Source organism: Lithobates pipiens, unplaced genomic scaffold, assembly GCF_037356315.1.
Source record: "Lithobates pipiens isolate NorthernLeopardFrog02 unplaced genomic scaffold, aLitPip1_a1.2 Scaffold_18, whole genome shotgun sequence".
Taxonomy (NCBI): domain Eukaryota; kingdom Metazoa; phylum Chordata; class Amphibia; order Anura; family Ranidae; genus Lithobates; species Lithobates pipiens.
The window spans coordinates 37,192,748-37,213,005 of NW_027507758.1; the positions used below are offsets into that span (position 1 = coordinate 37,192,748).

Here is a 20,258-nt window from a genome sequence, read left to right on the forward strand (position 1 = left end):
TGTTGGCTGATACAGAATCTCAGTGTATAATGGAACAGAAATAAAATGGAACTCAGTGTGTGCTTTCTTTTCAGATGATGGAATTACAGTATTAGTGTAATGTTGCAGCATTGATTCTTGCCATGCTGGGCTTTGTATTTCATTGTTATTAACAAAAATTATAAGCGAAATACATTTTCTATGTCTCTGATCTCCTCTGTAATACTAATCTACAGAGTTACTGAATCCAAGTGCATAGTCACTGACAGTTATATCTTTAAAGAATTATTTTTCCTTAGAGTGGGGGTCCTTTTTCTAGCTACAAACGCATCTCTGCTATATAAAACAAGAAAAAAAAAATCATTATCCCTACCGATGTTGACGGAGGCACCATACTGCGTGTTATGTGAGCATTGCAGCTTTTAAAATGGAAAACAAACTAACGTTTGTAATGTGATCATATCCCCGTCAGTTATCAAAAAGTCTGATTCTCACTAAGAATAGAAATTTAAGTCCACACATAACTGATTCTTCCAATTTGGGTAGAGAACTGGGTTCAACATTCCTCCAAGTCTTTACAGATTTCTAGGATGCCAGCAAGTACTCAGGGCCAGCAGTGCCAGGATTTGGCATTTTATTGGGCATCCACCAACAAGTTAAGTGACTTTTTACCATGTTCCTATAGAGAACCCACAAGAGTGATCATAAAATAGAAATGAAGACATCATATTCTCTCCATTAACATGTAAAATATATCTGGACCAAGAACGCCATAAACTAGACTGGATATCTCTTGAACATCATCTTGTAGAAAAGTCGTCCCATCTCACTATAACCATAATGTTTTCCCTAAACATCCCTGCTATATTTCTATCCATCTCTTTATTATATATGTATGAATAACATATGATACATACAAGTCAGGGAATATAATAAAGAGCAGAATTAAAGCTGAACTCTGGGCAATTTTTTTCAATGCAGTGGAGCTGTACCCACACTGCATGGGTTAACTGCTCATTCGGTCTAGGGGATTGGAGAGCCAAGATACTCACCCAATCCTTCAATTCTTCCAGTGAAAGGCCTGTCCCTGCAGCTCGTGCCCCCCCCCCCCCCTCATAGTCCAGCAGCCTTGTGCGGTGGACTGTTCCTTACGTCATCCAGCCCATAGAGTGGTGAGTATAGGCTTCGTGTTCACACCTAGACAAAACAAGCAATTAACTAATGTAGTGCAGGCACAGCCACACTGCATGGGCCAAAAAAATTTTGCCCAAAGTTGGGCTTTAATTAAGATGGAGCAAGGTTTGGGTCAGTACACTAAAAAGGGACATTTTAATTATTGGCACAGTCTTGTGGTCTGAGTCAGGTTCTATATACTTTTATGTCTTGAATACTTCCACATTGATCCTTTCCTGCCATGTTTCCCCATTCTGTTCAATGGTTGTTTTGGGTGCGCCCAGGGACTTCTATTGCATTCTTCATAATACGTAATAAAAATTTGACAAGACCGATAGGAACCCCTTTATAATAGCCAGAGCAGTTAGGAAGACAAAGGAACTGCATGGAGTGCGGGCACTAACCCAATGCATGGGCCAAAAAATGTTTACCCAAAGTTGGGCTTTAAGTGAGATGGAGTAAGGTTTGGATCAGTACACACAAAAGGGATATTTTGGTTATAGGCATAGTCTGGTAGGCTGACTCAGGTTCTTTTATGTCTTGAATACTTCCACATTAATCATTCCCTGCCATTATTCCCCATTCTGTTCATTGGTTGTTTTGGGCGCGCCCAGTGACTTCTGTTGCATTCTCCATAATACATAATAAAAATTTGACAAGACCAGTATGAACCCTGCATAATAACCACAGCAGGTGGGCAGACCTTGAGTGCAAAAATATCACCAACCCAGACACTAAAAGCTTTAACCACTTGCTGATTGCCTACTAAACTTTTACTGCGGCAGTTCGGCTCTCTTGCATGAAATCCCGCACCTCTATGCCATTTTGTGCAATAGACACTGGCGGGGGGGGGGGGGGGGGTGAGTGTGCATTGGATTGGCCACAGGGGATACCAATCAACGGGCCACGGAAAATCGTTCCCCAGTGATTGAAAAATGGCCTGGCCATTAAGGGGGTAAATCTTTCTGGGGCTGAAGTGGTTAAAAGATCACCCTAGAAAAAAAACAATGTTAGTTTAAAATAGACCATATAAAGAAAATGTTGTGATCTGAATCCCTTGTTTTTGAGAAAAACACACTGTTGATGTACTAGTTGGCAGGGAGTAATATCATTAATAGGATGGTTTTCTCAGACTGACCAGTAAGATTTTACTTTATAGTTTACATTTCAGCTCCTTGACTCCCAAATACTGCTACCGCCTAGATCTGAATCATTGGGAATGAAGACCGTCTTACATAATGGAAAGTTCATTAAAACTGGCCTACACTTGAAAAAAGGTGTATTAACTTGAACATCTATTTAGAATGTGAAGTTTGTTGAAGGCTTCAGAAAATGTAAATTTTCAGTCACACATCATTTTTATGTGTTCCACGGAGCAAGAAAAAGGGTTTTGTTCGCTTTTGTAAATTGCAAAGACAAAGAGAAAAATACAAATTCAATCCATCAGTAACAGTATTGTAACTGATTCAGAATATCAATTATCCGTGAACAAGATGTCCCAGACTTAGTTAAATGTCAAGAGACTTGCTCCAGCAAATAAAACCCTAAGAGACTAAAGACAGCTCGACGCGTTTCACATTCTTCATAAGACAAATTCTAATTAGCGCAATTTTTTCTTTGTTTTCAGCACCAAGGAAAAATCGGAGTCAAATTTAATGTGGGAACAGATGACATCTCAATTGAAGAAGTTAATGCAATTATTAATGATGGAAAGTACCACGTGGTACGTTTCACGAGAAGTGGGGGTAATGCCACCTTACAAGTCGACAACTTACCAACAATAGAACGTTTCCCAGCAGGTAAGAACATTTTATTAAAAATAGTCAGTTTTTAAAATTGTTTTGCAAAGTTAAATTATAGGCTTGAGGTGCATAAACAGACAGTGATGTTTTATTTATTGCAGTAAGTGCACTTAAACAATGCTAAAAAAGTCTTATTTAAGGTTAGCTAAGGTTTTTTTTTTTTACAGACAGCTTATTCATTGACAAATGGAAAGGATTTGACAAAAGATTTCAGTATTAAAATTAAAATGATTTATTTTGATAACTAAAGAACTGTTTTGTGATTTTTATTTTTTTATATGTTTAAATAATATGGTAATTTTAAGATTTTTTTTTGTCACTTTCCCAAAAACTTTCATACACGGCAGAATAATATAGATAAATCATTCATCTGATGCCACATTATAGTCAAGGGAAAGAGGAAAACTTCAGGTATTAAACTGAGAACATACGAACACCAGTCAGAATAGTTATTGAAGCCATCAAGATTTTGTTAAAAGGAAATCACATATATTCATTGAAATTATTGGAATCCATCAGCATGCCTCAAGGTAGTGCTACCCCCACAATATGACAGACTATTGGGTAGTGTTTAAACATTACCTGGGAGTTGGAACTGGTGAGCTGGACAAATATTGCCATTTTGTTGTCTGCTGAACTATGAACATGCTGGGTTTGGGTTGAACTCATCATATTCAACCAGAACCCTGAAGATTGTCTTTAGTGAAGAATTTAAACTAACCCATACATTTAAAAGAACTCAATAAACACTCACCATTCTTGCGGCCTGTGTTGCTGAATTCCTCTTTGATCTTGAGAAATCTAATGCTGAAGTCCACATTGACACCAACTTTTTTTGGGGATAATCAATCTTTTGAACCCCCTGCAGCTTTCTCTGGCACCTTTCTCTTACTCCCACCCAAGTTACACATTTGCAGAAGCTTTGGAGTTAGTGCAGACTTCAGCAGAAGATTTTTTACCATCACAGCAGAGTTTGGTGAGGCAGGCAGCAAGAATGTTGAGTACCTACTGACTTTTTAACAGCTTAATTTAAATTCTTGATTACAGCAACAGGGACATTAAATATTTTGTTGAAATATTATTTACACGCCCCTGTATTAAGGAGCCTCCCCTCTCAAAGACCAGCACTTATGTCCTGTGCTGCTGACTCAATGTCAAGGTATCAGAGAACATCCATGAACTGGGATTTCCTCTGATGGTTTTTCAAAAATGGCGGAATGACTTACTAGTAAAATAAAACACTAGCAAAATAAGAGTGGACTTATTTTACAAAAAGAAGTTGTTCAATTTCAGTGAACAGACCTTATGGTTGCCCAGATGAAAACTTGACTCCAGGAAAACGTCTTCAGCTTGCATTAAAGGATGCCAACACAGCTATTATAATGAAACCAAACTACCTATTGCAGGAAATGTGCTAGTTTTCTCATGAACTTTAGAAAGACATCAGGTGCCAATAATTTTAAGCCACCAAAGCTGAAAATGAAAAGTGTTATGACTGATGTCTCAGGGATCCTTACCAAATAATACTTGGGTATGGCTGGTTATTCCTAGTTCTTCTGAAAGCGGAATACAATATTCGCTGGTTACTTCCCACCAAGATCTCAATACTTAGTTTAGGTGAACATGCTATTATTAGATTTGAAGAAAAGGAACTACTCATTCAATAATAGCAGACATAACACCATGCTAAGAACTAGCATTCATTCCAGAAAGCTGCCACTTAGTTATATTGAGTTTTTTCTGCAAATATCCATGGCTAACATGGTAGAGTACATAACAGCTAGTGATGAACCCAACGATACTTAATGTGGCCTCTACCAATCATTTTTAACTGGTGATCCTTCCAGCAACAAACCTCCTTTCCTAGGGTGACAACACTCACTCACTGCACTGTATTTATGAAGGAGCAGCATTATCATCCTAGGACAGGAGGATGTAACCTTGGCAGGGCTGATAATATTGTTCGAGCTAAGACTGCACTGTGTACAGGAAACAAGACAGCCCTATATTTCTGGACGTATGAACTGGTATTTTTACCACTTATCAAAGCTGCATTCCAAGAATTCAGCAGCTTTGTAAAAAGTGCAGACACACTATGAGTTAAGTCCAGTTAGGTGCATGCCACCTCAAGGACTTATCGCTATTATTTATATGTGACAGGTTTATGGCACTGTGGAGGATACATTTTGGCTATGAGAGGAAAGAAGCACACAGAACAGTTATGCCTGCCCCTCCTCTCTGTCGCCCATTCACAGAAGCCTTTATATTTTGGAAGTGGGTTCACATAATACAAAGGCTTCTGTGAATGGACAGAAGGGGTTGGGTGGGCATAGCAGTTCCAGCGACTCTGCTCTTGAAGGAACTGAGACCACAGTGAGCAGTATCTCTGGAAGTCTATGAAAGGCTTTGAAAGTTATTTTCCTGGAACACAATAAACCCGTCAGATGTGAATAATAGAGATATATCTAGAAGGCAGAAGGAACCTTGTTAGACTTAACTCATGGTATGCCTGTAGCTTTTAGAAAAGTAGCTGAATTCCAGAAATTCAACTTTATCAGACCAAAAGAAAACAAATAAGAGAAGTTGAACATTGTCAAGGTTTACATACATTTCTGCTTTGGTTCTACATTATACAATCTCTCATCTGTTATATTTTCACATGACCCTCACTGAACATTTCACTTGCTATGCTATGTTTCTAGTACATTATGTTATGTTTTTTTTTTATACTGCGTCATTCACTTGGAGCAAAGTGTCCTGCTATGCTGTATGTTTAATTTTAATTTCTTTCTCAGCAATTATCTCACATTACATATTTTTATGTCAATTTCGATAAGAAGCTTGATGTGCCATTTGCCCTTCGCAGAAACAGAAAATGTGGCAGCAGCTGTGCCAGAGATTTTTTCGATAGACGTTCCCAACCAGTTCGGCTTCAGCATGAAGGGACTGTGGGTCTAGTTGTGCCTTGGGGGGGTGATAAGCATTTGTTTTCTCATTTCTGCAGTGCTGTAGTCATGTCCCTACCCTCCTGTCTATCAGCCTCTGGGCTGTCATCCTTCCAACTAAACCTGTTCCGCCTGAGCTTCTGTTTCCCATATTAATATGGCCTAACACAGTCTTTATCAGTATTCCTGAAGAAATTTGTACATGCTGTTTGGCTGCCTCTTTTCCAAGAATAAATTATTTGTGCAAACAGACACACATGTGGTTTTATTCTGCACAGTAAGAAGGGGGTAGGTGAATGTAGTGTATATACAAGTGTCCAACCCATGAAGCTTCATTGTCGTGCCATATTAAGAATTCTGATTCCACATATTTATGGTCACCTGTTCCCATACTAACCTAAATCTGTAAAAAAAAAAAAAGTCAAGATTGGGTTTAGTAGAGGCAATAAAGCGGAATATGAAAAACACCAAATGTAAGGTCTTGGATGTGCATAAAAAAAAAATGGGGGGAATGATTTTCTATAGATGCCTGGGATGCTCAAATTTGCCTGGGTTTGATTTACGAACAATTTTAGGCAAGTTTGCAAACTTTGCGATGAACCTCATTGAATTTTACTCATAAAAAAAGGAGCCGCTCCTAAGACCTCTGCGATCCTCCACTCCAACTCACAGGCGGTCACTCTTTCCTCCCAAACACAATTCAGCAACATTCCGGAACCTTGCGTCACTTCCAAAGGATGTAATAAACTTTATTGTTCGGCACAAGCACAAATACTACACCCAAGTCCCTCCCTCAAACATTTTTTCTTCTCTGCCAATACTTCTGAACCAGTGTCTATTTTCCTCTTCCCATTGAGTGCCGACATCGTCCCAACATCCGGCTCTTTTTTTACTATCTTACAGATGCCGAGAATGGACCTTAGCCCTTGTACACACGATCGGAGATTCAGACGGAATGTGTCCTATCGACCGTTTTGTCGGACATTCCGACTGTGTGTGGTCTCCATCGTACTGTTTCCGTCGGAATATCCGACGGACCAACTTTTCCAACTTGCCAGTAAAATTTTCCGACAAAATGCTCCGATTGGGCATACTCCGATCATGTGTAGCCTACTCCGATGGACAAAGTGCCACGCATGCTCAGATCAAATTCCTAGACCAAAGCTATTGGCTACTAGCCTGAACGTAGTCCCGTCGTAACGAAATAACGTCATCACGTTATGTACAATCGGATTTTCTGACAACTTTGTCCGACCGTGTGTATGCAATAGTTTCGGACAAAATCCGTCGGACAAAATCCGTCGGATTTGGTTGCCGGAATGTCCGACCGTGTGTACAAGGGCTAAGACTGCACATGTCCCTCAGGTAGTAGACAGGGGAAGAGATCTTTGGCAGAGGAGACATTCAAGTCTCATCTGCCGGAAAGTTTTGCCTTGTAGCAATTTACTTTTTCTAACTTTAGTTCAGTGATAAAACATTAGCAAAGTCTAAACAAAACTATAGCACATTCAGAAGATAAGAGCACATAAATTTAGCTTTCTACATTTTTTAAGTATCCATGGTTACCACCATTTGTACAAAATTAATATACATCTGAGGCCACCAGCAAATCCCTGATGTTAAACTCCGAAATGCTAAATAATTCATGTTTTTAAATCACATACACTATATGTAGGCTCTTGCTGCCTTCTGAGCTATCACAAACCTGAATGATTAATTTGACGGCATTGCACGTATTAGCACAGTATGGCTCGCCACAAATTGTTTTTTTTTTTATTCTCCATGAGAACTTTCAGATTTAAATTGTATAGCCATGACACATACTGTAAGTGTGTAATAGCATTTAATCCTGTACACTTGTACCTGTGTTCCACAGCTTCTCTGGCGTACAGACCCAGCACGTTAAGAAAAAAATCATAATGTTTTTCTCCATCGAAGGCAAAAATAGAATAACCAAGGCTTAAGATGTAAAAAAAAAAAAAAAATGGAATAAAAAACTAAATAAATGTACAATTGGCCTAAATTTTTACCTATGGTGGTCGTTTATACCTTTTAAAAAAAGGTGTATCTTAAGCCAAGAAAAAAAAAAAGTTATGTTTTAAATAGTTTTTATATCAAATAGTTTTAAATAGTCCTAAACTATCTTAACTATATTAAATAGTCTTTATTGTTTTATATATTGGTATATTTATATACTATTTATAAAGGGCAACTCCACTTTCGTGAAACAAAAAAAATAGCAAATTAAAAAATAATAATAATATAGCGTATATAATTGCGAAATAAGTCATATTGTAATTGAATGTTATTAAAAATAGGAATAAATTACTAAATAAATGTACAATTGGCCTAATTTTTTTCCTGTGGTGGTCATTTATGCCTTTTAAAAAAAGGTATATCTTAAGCCAAGGAAAAAAATATATATTTTAAATAGTTTTTTTATATTAAATAGTTTTAAATAGTCTTAAACTATCTTAACTATATTAAATAGTCTTTATTTTTGTTATATATATTGTTATATTTATATACTGTTTTTAAAAGGTAACTCCAAAAAAATAGCAAATGAAAAAAATAATAATACTATAGCAAATACAATTGTGACATTACTCATATTTTAATTGAATGTTATTAAAATTACCTTTCCTTTTAAAACTGCAGCTCTGTAATTTTCTGTAAAGTGCAATATGGCTACCTGGAGGTGCTCTGTACTCAGAAACATAATTCCCTGCTTGTGTGATTCTCTTCCTGATTTTCCCAGAAGTCTACACTAAGATACAAGTCAGATTACCAGGCATCCCCTGCAGCAAAACTGTTATTTTTTTGTGAGATACTCCCAATAGGAAATCACGTCTAAAGGGATGCAGACCCTGTCACGTTAGCTTTTCATAGTTTTCAAATTGAATACCTTTTAATTAAATACATTTAATTTGGTCACACCAAATTCCGACCGTCAAGAGTGCGGTGACGTACAACACTACGATGAGCAGCGAAAATTAAATTCAATGCTTCCGAGCATGCATCAAATTGTTTCCGAGCATGTGTAGGAATTTTGTGCATCGGAATTGCCACAGACGTTCGGAATTTCCGATAGAAACCTTTTCCGTCTGAAAAATTGAGAACATGCTCTCAATCTTTTGCTGGCAGAAATTGGGCCAGTAAAAGTCCGATGGAGCATAAACATTTTCCAATGAAAACCTCTCATCGGTCTTTTGCTGACTGAATTTCCGATTGTGTGTACGCGGCGTTAGAGAATGCAGTAGAGAAGGAGAATGAGATCACTAATAGGGAAGCCAAAAATGAAAATAAAAGGAAGACAAGGAAACCTCATTCTTTGCTTTTCACAGTCTGCTAAACGTATGGCCTTTTAGTAAACGTGCTCCAGGTCTTTAGGACCCTAAAAACACCCCTGATGTCTACACAAAAAGTTGGCCTTTTGGGAGTCAAAAGACCAATAATACCCTAAATTGTTATGATGAATAGTGCAGTAGCCATTAAAATATGTGGTTCGCTTCGTTCCGAACTTAAATTCGGACAAATTTTTGGTAATTCTAGTGTATCTGATTTTCCAAATTACAATAGTAAAGAAATTAAACAAATCTGAAATATCGGGAAAAAAAATTTGGGACAAAATTCCGATAGTTTTCAAATCTAATTTGAATAGTTTTCAAATTGAATAATTTTCGAATTTGAATTTGAATTTTAGAAGAGAATAAAAAAAATAAAAAAAAATAAAGGAATTGAATAGAAAAGAATAGACTAGAATAGAAAAAAAAATAGAATATAGATTAAAAGAATGGAATATAATAGTGTAAAACAGAACAGAATAAAAAAAATAAAAAAAGATAATTATAAATAAAAAATTAAAGAAACAGAATACAAAAACAAGAATAGAATAGAAAATAATAGAGTAAAACAGAACAAAATAGAATAGAAAAGAAAAGAAAAGAATAAAATAGAATAGAAAATAAAGGAATAGAATAGAATAAAACATGAAGAATAGAACTATCTTTTCAAATTTGAATTTCAAATAGAATAAATTTGAATTCAAATAGGAAAAAAAAGAATAGAATAGAATAGAAAGAATAGATTAGACTAGGATAGAAATAAAATAATAAAATAGAAAAAAAACAATAGCATAGAATAGAATGAAATAAAAAAAATATAATCATCATCCAGAATTCTCTATATGTCTCAATTGAGTAAAACAGAACATAATAGAAATGAAATTAAAAGAACAGAATAAAATATAAAATAAAGAAATAGAATAGAATAAAAAAGAAATAAAATAGAATAAAACTGAACAAATATTACCATGTTCTGAATTTGAAATCCAAATAAAATAAGTTTGAATGCAATAAGAAAGAAAAATACAATCAAATAGAAAAGAATAGAAAAAATATAACCTTCTTCCGAAATTAGAATTTTGAATAGAATAAATTAGAATTTGAAAAGGAAAAGAAAGAATGGATTAGAATAGGATAGAAAATAAAATAATAGAATAAAATAGGAAAAAAAAAACAACAGCCTACAATAGAATGAAATAAAAAGAATATAACCATCGTCCAGAATTCTCTATATTTCTCATATTTAAAGCCGAACTCCAGGAAAATAGCTATGTACATGAAATACAGTACATACTCTATATTACTAAAAGTATTGGGGAGCCTGCCTTTACATGCAAATGAACTTTAATGACATCCCAGTCTTAGTCTGTAGGGTTCAATATTGAATTGGCCCGCCCCTTTGCAGCTATAACAGCTTCAACTCTTCTGGGAAAGCTGTCCACAAGGTTTAGGAGTGTGTCTATGGGGAAGGTTTGACCATTCTTCCAGAAGCGCATTTGTGAGGTCAGGCACTGCTGTGGACAAGAAGGCCTGGATTGCAGTCTCCACTCTAATTCATCCCAAAGATGATGATGTCTTTATGGACCTTGCTTTGTGCACTGGTCCCAATCATTTGATGGAGGGGGATTATGATATGGGGCTGTTTTTCAGGGGTTGGGCTTGGCCCCCCTTAGTTCCAATGATTGGAACTCTTAAGGCGTCAGCATACCAAGACATTTTGGACAATTTCATGCTCCCAACTTTGTGGGAACAGTTTGGGGATGGTCCCTTCCTGTTCCAACATGATTGCGCACCAGTGCATGAAGCAAGGTCCGTAAAGACATGGATGAGCGAGTTTGAGATGGAGGAACTTGATTGGCCTGTTTTTTATTTTTTGTATATTTATGTTTAATTTGTATGTAGCACAGTGGTCCTGTGAGATACAACATTTCGTTCTACTGTATGTTCTTACGTGTAGTAGAATGACAATAGAGTTTGACTTGACTTGACTTGAGTCTTGACCTCAACCTGATAGAACACCTTTTGGATGATTTTGTCCACATCAGTGCCTGACCTCACAAATGTGCTTCTGGAAGTAATGGTCAAACATTCCCATAGACACACTCCTAAACCTTGTGGACAGCCTTCCCAGAGCAGGTGAAGCTGTTGTAGATTGGGCCAACTCAATATTGAACTTTACGGTCTGGGATGCTATTAAAGTTCATATGCATGTAAAAGCAGGTGTCCCAATACTTTTGGTAATATAGTGTATGATATATTCCCTGTACATGAAGCATCTGTAGAAAATACATACACATGCCTGCAAAGGTAAACGCTAATGCAAGAAAGCACCAACGTTTACCCGAGTGCACCCACATACAGCCATTCACTTCTATGGCTGGCTTCCCCAGGTGAAAAAAAATGCTGCGATTTTTTATTTTTTTACCTAGAGGAGATTTACATCTGCAAACATCAGTGTGCATAAGCCCTTAAATATAGATTTAGTGTTATATTATTAAATATAGAAGTGCGTTAATTTGTATCTGCCTGGAGTTCATCTTTGTTTAGTTTCCTAATCATAAATTACGTGGTGATAAAAGAGGAGAAGCCAATACATTAAACTGACATCATTTACATGGTCACATCAACTTTACGTGAAATAAAAATAAAACAAATCGCAGGTAAAGTGTATACCATAGATCCCAGTCACTATTAATCCTCATTATGTTTCACACTCCTCACTAATTACATTTCATCTGTAGTTCTCTAACATGAAACATTCCACCTATTTATTTGTTTATTGCCTAATGTGTAATGTTTTTCATGGAGACATAATGAGCAGTTGTATTGTAGGATTAGATAACATTTAAATCCCCCCCCCTTCTTTGAGGTTAACAGCTCCTCTAGATTTGCATGAATTTCCCTTCATCCTCCATTTAATGATGATGAATATTTGTGATTTAAGGAATACAGCACCGTCTTCCACACCATTTGTTCTTATGAATACACATCATGGGAAAACCTACAGTATGTCATTTTAATTGCATCTATTAGATGTCACAATGTACTGTACAATCAGCACTTTTCTTGTAAACCATTAGTCTATATCAGTTTCTTCTAAGTAGTGTCTGTCGAGTGATGCACATTGCTTGAACCCAGGAAAGAAGAAAAGGCAATGATATTGTGAAGTTAGCCAAGACAAAAACAAAAATGGCATAATTACAGGTCTGAAATGACAAAAAGATTGCTTGCCTGGCTTAAAAGCCACGCTGATCATGTGATGAGAATCATGGAGGCTACCATTGCTGAACTCTCCTTTTGTGAATACCAGTTCCTCCACTGCCATGCTGGTGCTTTGGCTGCTTTGCTCTGAGTTTCCAACATTGAACAAATTTAAAGATAAGCAATGTTACTAGACATGTGCATTATGTTTTGTTCCGAATCGAAATTCGGACGAATTTTCATTATTCGGACATTCGGATGCATCCGAATTACCGAATTACAATGCTAACGAATTCAAACGAAATTCGAATCAAATTTGAAAAATGACTTTTTTGTCTTGGGGTCACTTATAGCTAGAAACACCAAGTTTGGTATGCAAACACAATAGAACTGGTACTACAACATCTCCAAATTTGGGGTTTCTAGCACCAAGAGACCCCGAGATACATGTCCCTAAAGTCGGGTCGCAAAATATTTTCGAATCCGGTTGAAATAGTTTCGAATGCGGTTGAAATAATTTCGAATCATGTTGAAATCATTTCGAATCAGGTAGAAATATTTTCGAATTTGGTTGAAATATTTTCGAATGCGACCAATTTTTCGAATTCGGTAGAAAGCAAAGTTCCTGCATCATGAATCAAAAATACTTAAATTAAACACAGCCAAGCAACTAGCATCCTCTCCCCTTTCCTCCAAGCTGGCCATTTTTAACCAGGGTTTCAGGGAACCACCCTAGTGTTCCTTCACTGGGTTGCTAGAGGTTCTTTGAGCTGTGGCTAATTGACCTCTCATTTGATGTTGCCTGCACAGTTCCAGGTCCAACACCACTTAGCTTTGGCAGCTGCCTGACACTTATGATCTCTTTAGCTGTCTATAAATGTGGTATTCTGGCCACCATGGTAAGGGAGGTGTTCCTTTCAATGAACCACCAGTGTAAATGGGACATTCTTCACACTGTCCACCAATGTAAGGGACATTTTTCCTCTGATCTGTAATAATTAGGTTTTATCAGGGGCTCACTGAGACCTAAAAAATATTTACAGGGTTCCATGGTGGTCAGAATACCACATTTATAGACAGCTAAATAGATCATAAGTGTCACGCAGCTGGCAAAGCCAAGTGGTGTTGGACCTGGAACTGTGCAGACAACATCAAATGAGAGGTCAATTAGCCACAGCTCAAAGAACCTCTAGCAACCCTTTGAAGGAACACTAGGGTGGTTTCATGAAACCCTGGTTAAGAATGTCTGGCTTGGATGGAAGGGGAGAGGATGCTAGTTGCTTGGCTGTGTTTAGCTTAAGTACTTTTAAATCATGATGCAGGAACAAGCATGACAATGAGTAGTTACATTGCTTATCTTTATACTTCTTCAATGTTGGAGACTCAGGGCACAGTTTGAAAGACCTTATCTTTTCCATAGTTGTATCGGAGATGTATGTAAAATGCATGATTGAGGATAGGATGGAGCGCTATAAAAGCAGCTAGTGAGATGGGAAAAAAGAACCAATAGTCCAGTACTGTATATGCCTTGAGGCAATGCCCATATGCTCCTAGAGCCATACCTGTATTAAAGGTTGTGGTCAGTGTCAGTAGTGGCAGCCAGCTCAGGAGAACAGAAGAGACTTTGTGTACAAAGAGAAGAAGGGAGAGAGAGAGAGCAGCGCCACTTTGAGTGCAGCATTTGGGTATAAAAACAGGTTTAATTAATATCAGGTCAAACTCACATTTGAGTAGTGACAAACATGCATTTGTTTAAAAAGCTCTTTGGTGCTCCCTTGACATCTGGCTGGGCAGTGATGGCCGAGCAGTCCTCAGCCGCACGAGTGGTCTCCGCATCTCCGAGCCTGGAGTGTATCACAGCAGACACGTTAGCACATGTGGACAGGGGGCGTGGTTGGAGCATGTGTGTTCCTTCATCAGGCACGTAAAATGCATGCTCACTTCCCAGATAGCAAGGATAACTTTCCACAAATTTGTGGCAGTGTTTTTGAATTGTAAGTCTGTTCACTTGCTGCATATTTTCCCTGCTGCAGAGCACTTGAAGCACAAGTTCTACAACATTTCCAATTTGTTGCCAATTTGCATGGTAAGTCTCTAGCAAGAGCAAAGTTCCAGTGGTGAGTCTACAGCAAGAGCTCTGCAAGTCTACAGCATGAACATTCAGCCACAGTGCCCCCTGTGGTGGGATGACTATTGCACAACATAACTGAACCAGAACTTGCAGCAGACTTGCAGAATGCTTGTAAGTTGATCTGGAGTCTTGTAATGTGGATTTGCTGCAATTGTGCAACAAACTTGTGAAACCTGGCAAGCCTTGCAATAGCTTAGCAAGTCATTTTAAAACTTGCTTGCTATCTGGGTTCAAGTGAGGATTGAAACTGGACTGTGGTTCCTGCTAAATGGTATGAGACAGAACAGTTTATATATAATCCAAAAGATTTTCTAATTCTTTGTGTTTGCTGGAGAGATCTGAGCATCCTTTATTATAGTCAAGTAATATTCAACATTTATGCATCTGGGAGAAGGCTGCCCTTGTTTTGAACTGGAAAAGCATGCATTTAAAGGCTGAGGTGGATAACCCCTTTAAGTGCACGAATTACCTTGCTGTGCCATCATCGTGAATTACCTACACCTCTGCATCTTCAGTTTTAGATGAATACAGATGATACAAATATACATTTAAGAAAAAAGGCTGTCATTTAAGCCGAGCAAAGAAACCATTTTTCTTCAGCTCCGGTGCCATCAGCTCTATTGATAAAGCAGCACTTTCACAGGATACACTCCCAATCAATGCTGTTTGTCTTACAAAATGGTATTGATTTTCAGATGTTCACAACATGTCATTTGCAACAGTGAATTGTTTACTTTCCTCTAATTTCTGAATACATAAGCTTTGACGAAACAGCCTTGTTCAATATTTTGAGATGGTTTAAAGTGTTTGAAGTAGATGAGCACAGTTCTGAATTGTGGAATACCCCTTTCACTACTGGTGGTACTGATCAATGTATAACACCAACAGAAAGCCTCAGCCATTTGTATTTTGTAATCTTATAATCCACGTGCATATAAAATTTTTTTTAAGTCAAACTCAATTTTTTCTTATGTCTTCTGACTTATCACATAACATGCAGAGGAAAGTGGAATGATAGTGCTGGACCTGTAAGTTTATTTTTTGCTGGTGTTGTTATCTTAAGGTATTAATGTTGGTGTAAATGATCTGGTTCTCAGACAGGCAGCCTCCACACCCCAGAGGATCTCCACGGTCTCCTTGGCTTGTAGAGCAATGTAAGAAGGGTTGACATTTAGGCACCATGCCACTGCCAAGAGGTCCAGATACAACTTTATTCCATTATAGGTTAGGATTACAGATCAAGAAATGTCAAACACGTTTCGGGGGTCTATGTGCCCCCTTCATCAGGGCTTGACTGGCAACCAAGTGAACAAACCAGTAGTGAAAATTGACCTACAATGGTTTTTATTCCAGTGTCAGTTGAAAGCACAGTCATCAGCTTGTTTGACAGCCATAACATGCTGAGTCCTCTTTCTGTTTGGTTTTCTTATGGCAGTAGGTGGTCTTGGATGATGCTGAGAGTGGTGCCAAAGTGATGACTGCACCACTACTAGCTGCCTTAGCACACTGTGAGAGAGTTGTACTATAATCACACGGTCTTCTGGGTTGAGTGAAGCTGAGTGAGTCCACTCTGAGAATTGGGGAAATATTATAATGAATGAATGAATGAATGAATGACTTGTATAGCGCTACCTATACGAACTGAATCGCCTCAGGGCGCTTTTCTTGCCACCGATGTCCATCTGCAGCTATTTATGCGGGCCTATAACCTGTAGAGTCCCGACACACTTACAACATTGACAAACACATACACATATTATGTCCAATTTGTTTTGGACAGGGTCTAATTAACCTACTAGCATGTCTTTGGAGTGTGGGAGGAAACCGGAGTACCCGGTATAGACAAAAAGGGGTACTGTGGAGGCTTGGAAGTACAAGTAAGTAAGTAAGTAAAGTAAGTATTGCAGCCAGAGTTTCTTTTTTTTTTTTAAATAGCTTCTGGGGAATAGTTGCCAAAAAAAAATAAAAAATAGCCTGGGGTTGAACTTTAAATATTTTTCGTTGATAAACTGTGTTCATATATAATGTACATATGAGGAAAAAAAAGGAATTGATAATCCTTGGCAGAAGTCTCACATAGTGCTTATTGACAGAAGAGCTCCATTCTATGACTTCAGTACCAGCCATGGCTAAAGGTCAGGCAATGTCACTGACTTTTCATGTGGACGGCTTGAAATAGTTCTGCAAACCTAAAGCACCCATCTGCCATCATTTCCCCGAGCATCTGTTTCTGTTATTTAAAGTATCTGTGTACCTTGCCAAAAGCATTCAAAGAAAGTACGTGCAAGTTACAGCACTGCCGTAGCAAGGAGATTACTGCTTTACAGTAAAACATCTCTGAGGCAAAAAATGCGCAAATTGAAATGCCATCTTCAGGCTTGGCATAGAAGTCCCCAGGTCTCCTTGGCTTAGGGCGACCACTGGCACTATGCTGCTGACACAGAGCAGATTTATTTTCCCCAGAAATGCTATTATTTATCATTGCTAAGACCTGTGGTGCTCTCCTATGCAAGACCTATTCTAAGCAGCCACCTCCCCTCCACTTTCCCTTGTGTAACTAGCTACGCATAATATTTTAGGGTCTGACTAGACGCAAGGTTGATTTTCATTTATTAAAATTCCAATAAAACACAGTGAGTGCTTCAGAGGTGAAGCTGCTAGAACAAAGGTGGCCAACCCTATGATAAAACACAATAACAAAAAGTACAGCACTACAATACTTCAAACATAAAGTGCCATGTATATAAAAAAAAAAAAGTGAACATAGATCGAGAATGTGACCATCTTACATCACACAAATAATGGATGATCAAAATCCTAAAAGTCCATGAAGTGCAAAGTATGTGCCAAAATGTGTAAAAATCATTCAGTAACAATGTATTCCCAGGTGATATCAGGTGAAGTGACTCCGGTGCTGCTTCCTTCATCAATGTACACTCACCAGAATTCCATTGGTAAATGACATAATGAGGAAATATTCTTCGAGAGTTCCCGGTAATTATCAAGTGGCTCTTCCACAGGTGAAACAATCTCTCACAATGAAACTTGATCAAAAAGGTGCTCACCCCCCTCCCCCCAATGCAGATGGACCCCCTGATGACATGCATGAGCACAAAATGTGCATGGAGGAGCTTTGCATGCTGATGCCCCACCGTTGTGTCCTGATCTGGGATCGGCGGCTTTTGCTGTAGATTTAGCCATTTATGTTTTAATACTGGATGTATATCCTTCGTTTTATTTTAGCATTTTAATGGTCAGCACCATCACATGGGCGGCGCTGACTAATTAGAAGCACATAGCCTGTCATGTGAGCTGGGAAGAAGATGCGTGGATGACAAGGGGATTTCTAAGCCCCGGACTCCTGACGTGGATATACCGGGCCTCAGAACGGGAGATTGCCGGGGTCCAGGTCAGAGGGACTGGGAGGGGGCCAGGAGGGGTTTCTGTGCAAGCTCACCTTACAGATTTTTCTGTAAAGATGAACTTACCCATGAATTTTACAATAAATGACTACACCATAAACCTTTTCCTGGGCTCCATGTCGTGAGCACCTTTTTGGTCAAGCTTCAGTGCGAGAGATCATGCCACCTGTGGAAGAACCACTTGATGATTGCTGGGAGCTCGCAGGGGATATTTTGTCATTATTGTCATTATTGGGTAAAACTCTTGTCAGATTCTTGTGCCTAATTCAAGAGATGTCCGAGTCTTATAGACACAATGGGATTTTAGAGAAATTTACTCCAAAGTGAGGTAAATCTCCTCCCAAACAATTGTCACTGAAACAAGTGCCCCTATTGGAATGTTTTTTTTTCTCTAAACCTGTTCTGGTGAGAACTCAAAATGTTGGATTTTCCCTTCTGGTGATATTGGTTACCAGAACAAATAGAGAAAGCAGAATCATCCCAATGGAGACACAGACAGCAATACGAACTTGATAGGGGTTCTAAGCCTTTCACAATTCATTGTATACTAAGAAAAAGTTTGAGCTTTGGATACACTTTACTGTGAAACTTCACCATGTAAAAAAGGTAAAATGGACATTAATGAAGTTTTTACACTTCAATTTCAGCAAACTTTATTGCAGAACTATACCTGCATCTAATGTTAAAGCAGAACTTTGGGAATGAGGCAAAATGTAACCTTTCAGTATGGCCCTGGTACCGCAAGGGTTATATGCTTATTTAGTCTAGGAGTGAAGGGATAAGATGTATGTTATACCTTATTCTTGGCTCTGGTAGACTCTAGCACAGTCCTTGGCTGTAGGCTATTAATCCTTCATTGTTGATGAGAAGATGAGCCTGTGACTGTGCCCAAAGAGAGGATGTCGTGGGGGCTGGTCCCATGGATTTAGGAACCCTGCCATACCTAGGAGTAAGGTAAGTAATGCACCTTATCCCTGTACCCCTAGACTACACCAGCATTTAATCATTGCAATGCGAGAGGAGGTGGGCACTGCAAGGGCAGATTGTGTCACATTCCCAGAGTTCAACTTTAAGGTAATACAGCCATCTTTTTTCCTTTGAGGTTGTTTAGCCTTGGAGTGCAGGAATAAGGTGTACTACTTACTTTATTTCTGGCTCCAGTGCTGTTCTCAGGCTTTGGGCTGGAGACTAATAATTCAGCATTGTATGTGAGGAGGCAAACCTGCAACCGCATCCTGAAGCACCTTAGATAGTATGCTGTGGGGTCCAGTCACATGGATTGAAGGACCTCGCCAGAGCCAGGAATAAGGTAAGTACCACACCTTCTTTGTGCACACCTATACTAAACACACATTCAAATTCAGTGTCTGCAGGTCCCTTTGCAAGGGTATATTTTGTCTCATTTCCAGAGTTCAGCTTTAGGATAATACAAACACTCTTTTCCTATGAACTTGCTTAGTTTAGAGGTGCAAGGAAAAGGTGTGTTACCTTATTCCTGGCTCTGGAAGGCTCCAGCTCTGTCTGCAAGATCTGGGCTGTAGGCTACTAAGCCTGCATTGTACGTGAGGAGGTAAGCCTGCAACTTTACCTTGAAGAGCCTTAGAGAGAATGTTGCACTTTTCAGTTGCATAGAATGAACAACCCTGCTGGAGCCAAGTATAATTTAAAGTGGTTGCAAGCCTCAGACATGAAATATCAACAAAACACGTCCCTCTATAGTGTGTACTTGTCTCAGTTAAGAGCACTGTCATTTCTATCTGATGCTGTTTTCCTCTGCTATCAGCAATAATCACTTCTGACAAGTTTTCCTGACACCAAGAGAAAAAAAGTGACAGGGGAGGGAGCTCCAGCACACACCCTGCGAGTGACGTCCTAGCCCTGTTCCAGTGTGCTGTATGGAGGGGGGGGTCTCTTCCCCCCAATCATCTCTCAGAGCTCTCCTCACTGAGCTCTGCAGAGTGTAACTTAAGCTCTCTGCCCCATTGTTTTATAACAGCTCAGAAAAGCATTATAAATGCTGGACTTTGAACAGTTGTAGAGAAGAGAAGACTGCAGATAAACAGGTACAACTTATGTAGGAGGATTTGTTTCATCTCCGTGCATCACCTGAGGCCAGTAACTTCACTGGGTATGTATGAGGGTTTACAACCATTTTAAGTAATACAACTTATCCCTGCACCTCTAGACTAAATGAGCTTTAGCAATGTGTGTGTGGGGGGTGGGAGCACCACACAAATCAATTTTGTCTTATTTCTGGAGTT

The 20,258-nt window shown here is 38.6% G+C and overlaps 1 protein-coding gene across 35 annotated transcripts in view; it reads left to right on the plus strand.

Annotated features, from left to right (window-relative positions):
* Window positions 1-20,258, plus strand: part of NRXN1 (neurexin 1) — a 1,923,519-nt gene that overhangs the window by 1,747,300 nt on the left and 155,961 nt on the right. For all 35 annotated transcript variants that reach the window (XM_077485574.1, XM_077485592.1, XM_077485575.1 and 32 more), the window contains one exon: window positions 2,780-2,951. In XM_077485574.1, the coding sequence (XP_077341700.1) occupies window positions 2,780-2,951 (172 nt within the window). The remainder of the gene's footprint in view (window positions 1-2,779; window positions 2,952-20,258) is intronic.